The sequence below is a fragment of the Lutra lutra genome, chromosome 10 (genome assembly GCF_902655055.1).
Source record: "Lutra lutra chromosome 10, mLutLut1.2, whole genome shotgun sequence".
Classification (NCBI taxonomy): Eukaryota; Metazoa; Chordata; class Mammalia; order Carnivora; family Mustelidae; genus Lutra; species Lutra lutra.
In genome coordinates, this window is record NC_062287.1 from 68,746,976 (window position 1) to 68,757,061 (window position 10,086).

Genomic DNA, 10,086 nt, shown 5'->3' on the forward strand with positions numbered 1-10,086 from the left:
AGAAAGTAACTGATAGGTTTTTTTTTGTTTCTGTAGACCTTTAATATTGATGTACGGCAGTTACATTGGGCAGAATATATAGAGAACTACTGCATGGGAACTAAAAAGTATGTACTAAATGAAGAAATGTCTGGCCTCCCTGCAGCTAGAAAACATTTGAACAAGTAAGTTTTTTTTACATCAGCTTGATTTCAGCTTGTCTTATGAAACATTACAAAAAAAAATTTTTTTTGTAAGCTGGTATATTGAATGAAAGATACTGCTAGTGTAATATATTGCATTTAGGAAAAGTGCTTACCTTTGGACTGAAGCTATGAGAGTTTTAATTTAGCTCATGATTGTTGAAGCTTACTGTCAATTTATACTGTTCCTAAGCACTAATTTCAGGTGAAATTTAGTTTTGAAAATCACTGTAATCTTTCCTTATATTGCTACTGAAGAAGTAAAGATACTAGGAGAAAATAAAGATGTATTTTAAACTAGAGGTAATTTTAAAAAATAAGCTAGAGGTAATTTGTTTGAAGGGGTTTTTGTTTGTTTGTTTTTTTGGATTTTTTTTTTTTCCCTAGTCAAATACATCTTTGGAAGGGAAAAAGAGATAAAATAATAGATCATTCAGAATAGAATTTTTTCTTTATTTATAAAACCAGAGTTGTAATTATTCCCTTAGTCTCATTATAAACATAATATATACTTATTGTTCTAAAACTTCAGACGACACAGGAAAAATCATTGCTGTCCCATAATTCAGAGATGCAGTTAATTTCAGTAGTAACCTCTTTTCATTTGTAGTGTTTTTATAATACAATTTTTATAATAGTTTTTAAGACCTTCAAGTCATTCTTCTTTTACCTCCAACTTGTATGAGGCTCTGCAGGGCAATTAGTTGTGTGGCTAAGGAAAGGGAAGCTTAGGGAAGTTGTGTTTGCCTGGGTCATTTGTATTAGGTGGCAGAGGAAACTGGAATACTAATCTTTGACTCTTAATTCAAAGGTCTTGTTTTTTATATCAATGTATATTATAGTCCTATCTTGGAATGCCTATTGAAGTTAATGGAATTTATGTAGCATTGTTACATATCTGAATGTTTGTATTCTTTTCTAACACCATTAAAATGATAAAAAAGTGTTTTGAAACATGAGCACAGTAACATTACGATTACTCTTTGAGAATGGGAAGTTTCTCCTATGTAGACTAGTGCCATGGTTCATTCATGGATGAGGATTTGTCCAGTTGGCTTTTGATCATGTGACTGTCACCTACCTATAACTAAAGAAGTTCACTTGTCTGACAATTTGGAAGTTGTTAAAGATGTTTAAAATGTCTGTTTTATCTAGAAGATGATGTATATAATGAGCAAACCTTTTTAGATTAGCTGGGAAGCTCCAGAAGTACAAGGGGCATATCTGTTTTACCCCCAATATACTTAGTACTTGTTACACAGAAAGATGCTCAGAAATACTTGTTGAATGAATAATTTGCATCCCAGATATACTGTTATAAAAAACCTTTGTGTTATTCATTGTTAATAGAGGTACTGCATTTGATGGACCACATGGTCAGGTGTGACTTTTGCTAACTTTCTAACTTAAGGGCTTCTAATTAATTTTTAAATAGGTTTCAGATTAATAATGGATTTGAAAACTGAGCATCGAGTAATCTGCCATCCAACAATATTTTATTCTAGAAAACATTGTTTGATATGTCTCTTGATTTGCTTTCCAGGTTGAGGAATATACGGTATGGTTTCAATACTATCCTTGTGATCCTGATTTGGCGCATTTTTATTGCAAGATCACAAATGGCAAGAAACATCTGGTACTTTGTGGTTAGTCTGTGTTACAAGTTTCTGTCATACTTCCGAGCATCCAGCACTATGAGATACTGAAGACAAGAATTTAGCATTAGAACATCTATGCATATGGTGGTCCGAATGCACAAAATGTAAAATGTACTTAAGTCATCTCACCTTTTGTCAAGACATTAAACCATCTTAGATCAGAGTGTGGAGTAAAGTATGGTACATTTTATGTAACATTTTTAATGTTTATGCTTATAAAAATGTAGTGAACACACTGTGGTCATGCCAGCTCAAATCTACAATAGCCACCAAAACCATGACTTTAACATTTTGATCCCTGGGGACAAGGGGTAGGGTGAGGGTAGGAGTGGGGAAATAGGAACACTGACCAGTATAACTGTGCAATTCTGGAACATATTAATTAAAATATGCCTTAACATTTAGTGACTTTCTAACTCAAATATATAGTGCAGTGGAAAGCATTTATTTGGACAGGAATACTTAGGTAAGTTGGTAGATATTTCATTCTTCAGTGTTTGATTTTTTTCTTCAGTTGAAATAGGTTTTAGTTTTGTTAAAACTGTAGCCAAAACTATTTTCACATCATTCTGTAAGTTATTGAGTGGTCTCCAATATGAAAGACATGTTCTCATTTTCCTTTTTCTGATTAGTGGTCTGATGCACATCATTTTTGTATAAGCAATCAGTTGCTTCCATAATCAGAAGGCTATATATTATTCTAAAGACCCTACTGGATCTAAACAGGTTTGAGAATCCATATCAATATATGCTATGTATTTTTTGAAGGAAAATGAGAATGGATTCATTAAGACTATTACTATCAAAAAGAATAGGAATACATTTTTCTTGTCCGTATTATGACCAAATAAAAATCAGTCCTGTAAGGTTTTGTGCATGTTTTGAAGTTGGAGGATTTCTTGAGACTTTGGCAAAGGGGGGTGCAGATGGGGAAGGATTCATCATATTTGTGCTCTCTTCCCCTTATACATTTTATTAGCAGGACTTTTAAAAGGCTAAGTACAGTCTTTCCAATGAAAACTGAAAGTGCTTTATTATGGAAGAATGTATTTGCAGGTAGTCATAATATTAAGAGAATGTTCTCACATGTGTGTAAACACATACTAAACTTTTGACCTTGAGAGCGGAATTTCTTCAAGAAAAATAAAATAGTGCATAAAATAACATGTATAAAATTAAAGGACTTTATTTACATACCACATAAAGTAGCAAACTGTTGAATGAGTTTCAAGATACCATTTATTTTTTCTGCATGTAGTTTTAGCTTTAGAAAGAAATGCATTATAGAAACAAGTAATAGCAAGAAAATTAATGTATATTTTAATGATAATCCCTTTAAAGCTTACTAGTAGTTAACTCTCCTTACTGTTTTAACATACATTTGGTTTAACAGATTGATCAGCATAACTGTTCTAATTTAGCTGATCAAGTTGTACTATATTTAAATCATCAACAGTATATCTTAAGTGTGTTTAATGAGGTCAGTTCACAATACAAAAAGTTACATAGTATTTTACACCTTAATTTTCTCTGTCAATTTAAATGCAATGTGTAAGAAGTTTATTTTGTTATTGTGAAAAAAACTAAATGTAAAGGAAACCACCTTCTTCCATGCAGGTGGGTAATCTTGAAAAGGAAAAATGCTTCCATGTTGAAGCCAGATTTTCTGTAGTAAAACTTTTAAACATTATTTTAAAAGAAATATGTATATAAATATATAAATATTCTTTGAAATGATACTAAGTCTCTGGTCCAGGACCATACCTTGTGTAAGGTGTGAGAGACCATGCAGTGTCTGAAAATGGAGTAAATGATGATGCCTTTAATTTAAAATGGCCCACTAATTAACTTTGGATGCTCTATACATTGAGTACTCCATCACTCCAAATACATTTCCATAATATGTTGAAAACATGCTAATAACATTTGTGTGATGTGAATACTTCTGCCAAATACACTTAGAATCAGATGAATTGTCTTTGTATCTTGCAGAAGAATCAGGTACAATTTTGACAGGCATGTGAAGTACAGACAGCGGGGGTATGTCTTCTGACCTATGTCATTGTTCTTGTAATCCGACATAAAGAAATGCTAGCTGGGACGGGTGCTGAGGCCACTGCATTAATGTTGTGTGTTTGTTTAGAATTCCATTGTCAGAAGAAACTAATGAATAAATTAATAAATTAATATGACATTTTAGAACTTAGTTCTAAAATTAGTATGAAGAGTATATAGGTTGTTAATCCCTACCAACTGGACTTTAAGCTTAACTCAAAGATTTTGGAAATCATTTTTGTTTGTGTCATTTGCTAGACATGGTTTTTAGTTACGTTTGGTTATATTTTCTACATGAACTCAATTTTTAACACAATAACCTAATTAAATTTAGTATTTAATTCATTTGATAAAGCTATATTGTAAAACATTTGGTGTTTTCCCCACTATTCACTCTTGAGTCTCTGCATTTGTCAATTGTGGCATCATTTGTGGCTATATTGCAATTTGACTTGGCAACATTAATATATTTTAAAATTCAACAAAGCAGCATGGCAATACACTCTTTGACTTAAGAATGGTATAAACATGGTATAAAAATGGTAATAAAGCTTGGAAGCAGGGAGGAAAAAATCTTATTTCTCCCCTTTTTTTGTGTGTGTCTGTAGGAGCTGGTTCAGAGTTTTTTGCTTTTTGTTTTAAATGTAAATTGATAATCTTTTATAAGAAGTAAATAGAAGCATTATTGGGTGCCTTTGTTTGTAAACCAAAAAGTAATAAATGAATCCCTATATTTCCATTATAGTATTTATTGTATTTTTACAATAATTACCCAGAAAACTATACTGAAAATATTACCTGTCAGATAATTTGGTTAGAGTTATAGAAAGCAGGCCTCACGTATACTACTTACCTTTTTTTAGGTACTCTCATTATCTCTTGTATCCTAATGTTACTTAGTTGAGTCTCTTAGAAGCATTTTAGGGGAAGCAGACAGGATGAATACCTTTCATTAAAGTATTATTTTTATGTATTGTCTGGAATGAGGTGGTTTTTCTGTTTTCTAAAAACAGTACCAGGAGACTGCCAGGATCTCATTTAGGTGCCAGCTACTGTCCTCCACGTTGAATGATACCATTTTAATTTATAGGTACATTTGTAGCAGTTGATCTATTGAGTAAGGATAGGGGAATCACTCATTAGTAATAGAGATTAACTATAAAAAAGAAGGTATTGGGCTCGTTCAGGTGAGTGTAAATGGCCTTCCAAGAATGCTTTCCAGGCTGCTTCTAAGCCCTAACTTGAAACAATTAGCACTAATTTGCTGTACTTTGAGAAAATACTCTCTGAAATTTTGCATGAGAAACTAGAGACTGGAAGGTATGCTGCATAACTTGATATAGAAGTGAGTTAATTAAACTTATAGTCTCTGTGATAAAAGAAATAAAACTATTTTCTTATTGAATTAATGTTTTTATCTTGAAGCATTTTCTAGTCATAGAATGAATTTATCTTTTTTTTTTCTTTTGGTGGTGCGCTCTTCCATTTCTGTTACTCTTAAGATTCCTAAGCTAATTGTCTTTGTCAATTGAGCATAGTTGTGCATAATTGTTAAATAATTTCTTTGATTTTTCTTTATTAAAGAAAAGTTTGAGTAACATTAAGTTTGACGTGCTCCTTTTGCAAGTTGATGGCTCTAAAATACATTTATGTAGAAAAACTTAGTGATAAGTGTGAGTTCAATATCTTTACTGTGGTCCTGAACTCAGGGGAATAAGGCTATACCTGTCTTTTTATTTTTATTTTTCTTCTTTTTTTGGTAGGGGGGGCAGTCACAGATCATAGACACTAACTATGATTTTATACAAGAAGAGAGGCAGCGGAGTGGAGATTTTTCTAGTTCTTCTCTTTGAAATGTTTACCTTAATATTCTCAACTAGACATAACTTCATTTTCATGCTACAGTTTAATGGAGTTGAATTAGGCACAGAATTCCATTATTTTCTGCTGGTTGTACAGAAAACCTAATACAGTCTCACTCTCTGTCTCTTGTGTGTGAATCTGTGGAGAACCCTTGAGATTCTCAAGGAATAACTAGAAAGGAATAACTAGAAAGTATTAGGTTGAGCCATATAAAAATGCTAATATTTGATCGTCTTAAACTTATAAGGTCTAAAACTTTAATGTGACTCATTCTAGTATTAGAGCTCCTTTTTTTTTTTTTTTAAGCAAACATCTGAACCTAAATAAACAGTTGAATGTGGTCCTATTTAAAATAATCATCCTAGGAGATTGTATATTTCATCAGTAGTCAAGTTTTTAAACATTAAACACCTAACTTTCTGCTTTGTGTTGTATCTTTCACAGGTTCTTGTCATTTCTCCCAACTTGAGTCTTGATTTCTTTAAAGGAAAACCAGCCTTGCACCTTCCATGTTGTAGAAATAATACCAGTGAACGTTTGTTGAGCACTTGCTGTGTCAGGCAATACTCATATATGTGCTCAGCCTTTCAGCAATGCTTTGAGGAAGGTTCCTCTATCACCTTTTATAGGGGTTTTATAGGTGAAAAAAGCATATGATGGTAACTATTTACCCATGTTACACTGGTAGTGACAGAGCCAAGGTTTGAACTCAGGTAGTCTCGCTCCAAAGCCCCACTACACAGTCCCCACCACACTATACTTTCACTGTAGGAACACAGGTGTTTCTGGACTATTCAGGTAAGTTGTCTGACATGCTCTTGTACTAAATGTCTTTATTCTCTTTCTTATTTTGGAACCCAGCAGTTATCAGAATATTCAGAACTTATTATATGTTCATCCTGTGTTTTATATTGCAATTATCTATTTATCTGTTCATATCACTCACCACAGTGCAAGCTCCTCAATGGTCTAGACCTGCGTATAACACAGTACCTACCTTTTAGGATTTTGCGACTTAACATAGGAAAGTAAACATAGTTTTCATATAACATACGAAGAAAGAGAAGGACGAAATCCTAAAAGCACTGCTTAGTATTTCAGGGAAGAGCTCATACAAACATGACATTGAAGTTGTGGTTGTAAGTCTGATTGGGAGAGGGGTGCATTCCGGGTATAGAGAAGAGATTTGTAAAGCCTGGGAAGTGTGGAGCAGTGAGGAAATAATTTGATGCTATGGGCATAAGATGATAAAGGAATAATGAGGCAGTTGGAGGTCAACTGAGGGCCTTCAGCATGGTTAGAATCAGCTATATAGGCTGTGAAATACCTCTGGTCTAAAATAAAGTCTTCCTGGCCGAAGCATAAACAGTTCCTATTAACTATTAATAGACTTTGGACTTGAACTGACCCATTACGTTTCTTTTCTAAATGAAATCAGTTTGAGAGAGAGAAAAAAAGAGTCTACTCATACAGTGTTACTAAGTATTTTTGAGAATACAAACCACAACAGAATTGAAACAACTGGCCTCTGGTTTTCAGTTATTTGAGTTATCCAGGTGGGATCCCTAGACCTAGATGCAGATGCTGCATCTCCTGGGACCTCAAATAGAAATGCAGCTTTCTGAACCCATCCTAGACTTACTCAATCAGAAATGGGTGGGACCAGCAATCTGATTTGACAAGCCCCGCCTCCCCAAGTGGTTGTTTGGTGTGACTGCTGGAGGTGGAGAAGCTCTGGGCTCTACAGTCTGTATTTGTGAGGAATCAGCATGGTCCACGCACAGTGCTGTCCTAGGATCCAGGACAAGGCCTGTAAATTGCCACTTGAAACTGAAATAAGTATATAAAACACCACGCAGAACACATAATAGATGGAAAAGGGTCTGGCCTGGCAAGAATAATGCCGAAATTTTTGAGAGGTCAGCTTTGTGTGGTGGAGTTATGGTTGGTCTCGCTTTTTGTCCCTGTTCTCTCATTGTTTTGAACTTCTATGCAGTGAGTCTGAGGGGTTTTTGTCTTTTTGTTTTTTAACCAAAGTTTTTATTTTAAAGTGACTTTACAGTGCATGGAATCTGGAAAAATAATAAAAATGTAAAAATATGTCTTTTCTCCAGTAAAAGTCAAGGTCTGGATTTTCTGGATTTTTAACTCCAGATTTTGAGGTGGAATTCTGTTTTACAATTAAGTAATGACCAGGTCTTTGTTAAATTTTTAGTACTGGTAGATAGGTTTATTTTTTGCGCTTCTTAGTTTCTTACTCGATCTTTCTCTGATGTCCTTGCCATCTGTGATTGTATGTCTTCTTTGTACAGCCAAGTACAAGCCCTCCAGCTAGTTTAGTTTCCCAGTGTAATTCTCACTGATTGGTTAGTTGTGAGTTCACAGAGAATCTGTTCCCAGAGAGGCTGTTCAGCTCTTGGTCAACTAAGAAGGTACTTCTGTTCTTAAAGCTGAGTTCTAGAACCTGTGCCATTGGAGACTCTCTTGACTACTATGATGTGGTGCAGGCAGTTGAAAGTACTGCTAGTTTTATAGCGTCTTATTTGAGGAAATTGGAAATGATCAGGGTTCTGTTGCCTTAATGCTTTATGAAAATAGGACCTGCCCTCATGAAATTGAAAAATACATACTTTGTTTTCTGCATTTGATTGTGGGCTCTCCCCTAGAACAGGGCCTGCTTTTTACGTTACCTGGCACATAGAAATTACTCAGTAAACCTTTCAGCTTTCTGATAAGGTGAAGTTTATCTTTCCTTCTTTTAGTCACAGGATTGTTCAGCTTCCTGTTCATGTACAAGATTTTGCAATCAAGGAGACTGCTGAAAAGGATGTGAAAGTTTACACCAATAACTGTTTATTATTTATATACATCCTAGAGATGCTAACAAAACAGTGCAAATGCCCCAAGTTAGACACTACACAATTGACAAATTTTACTAAGTCTTTTTTTTTTTTTTTTTTTTTTATTTGACAGACAGAGATCACAAGTAGGCAGAGAGGCAGGCAGAGAGAGAGGAGGAAGCAGGCTCCCTGTTGAGCAGAGAGCCCAATGCGGGGCTCGATCCCAGGACCCCGGGATCATGACCTGAGCCAAAGGCAGAGGCTTTAACCCACTGAGCCACCCAGGCACCCCGACTAAGTCTTTAATTCAGCAAGACTTTTTGTCTACTACTACAAAATCATGCTTAAGTACTATCTTCTAAACCCTCAGCCAGTCATAATCAGAGTAGTAACTCTGAGGACTGTATTACCTCCAGAGTCTGCCTTTATCAAGATATTTATTCAAGGAAACCTAGTTGTCTAGGCAGATGGAAGGGCAAGTTCATACTTGGTGTGTGATGATTCCTAATGGTGAACTTCAGAATAGAAAAGCTCTGGGTAAGCTTCACGAATGCTTAGCTCAGTAGTGCTAAAGCCACAGGGAGAGTGGGCTGTGTGTACCATCTGCCAGCACTGTAGCATGGCCGACTGAAATATTTTGACCTGGCTGTGTCCTCCGCCTTCTTCCCCACTGTGCCAGAATGCATCGCATAGGTCTGGGCCAACTTTTGTCTTGCTCTGACATGAGAGGTGTTCTCAGTGTGCTGCAAGAACCGCCCGCCCTGCTCCGGCGCCTTCAACCCTCAATTCCTTCATTGCAGAATTTCACTTCTGTTCTAACTCATCGTGTTAAGAGCACCCTCCTACCTTTCCTGTATTGTCAGATGCACTTCGCCTGCGAGCACACTGGTATATCCATACTCTGTTGGCCTCACAAACCACCAAGTTCTAGGTCATTACAGAGCAAATGGACTGTTTCTTGAAGAAATATCAATACTGAGGTCTTCTGTAGGATTTAGCATGATTTTTACCCAGGGATCCTCCTTGGTACTAGGGCAGACATATTAGCATCATCTCAAAAAGATACAAAGCCATCTGCCTTGGAGGAAAATAAAACAAAGGCAGAGAGCAGAAACATGCAAAATTGTGATTCTTCACATTTTCCGGCAGATTCCACTGCCACTTCTGTACAAATCCACTGTTTTGTAAATGAATACTCCATGTCAGCATCTCTGACATACTATTCCATGGTAACTAAAATACACAGTACAAGTATACAGTCACTTCTAAAATGTAGAAAATACTGTTACTACTTTTTCATAAAGACAGAGAAGCAAGGTCATATAGTGGGAAAAGCATTAATTGCACTAATTTTGCAGTGAGACGAGGTAGGACTACTGCCACCTCCCAGTTGTGTGTGGCCATGAGTGTGTCATTTAGCCTTTCAGCCCCACCTTCCAAATCTATAAAATACCGACCTGGGAGTATAGTAATAAAGTGAGTATAAAA

The 10,086-nt window shown here is 35.5% G+C and overlaps 1 protein-coding gene across 5 annotated transcripts in view; it reads left to right on the forward strand.

The window, feature by feature from the left end:
• FAR1 (fatty acyl-CoA reductase 1) overlaps nucleotides 1–5,493 on the forward strand; it is a 66,521-nt gene extending 61,028 nt beyond the window's left edge. For all 5 annotated transcript variants that reach the window (XM_047747454.1, XM_047747455.1, XM_047747453.1 and 2 more), the window contains 2 exons: nucleotides 37–164; nucleotides 1,726–5,493. In XM_047747454.1, the coding sequence (XP_047603410.1) occupies nucleotides 37–164; nucleotides 1,726–1,888 (291 nt within the window). In that variant the 3' untranslated portion in view covers nucleotides 1,889–5,493. The remainder of the gene's footprint in view (nucleotides 1–36; nucleotides 165–1,725) is intronic.
• Nucleotides 5,494–10,086: the final 4,593 nt, after the last annotated feature.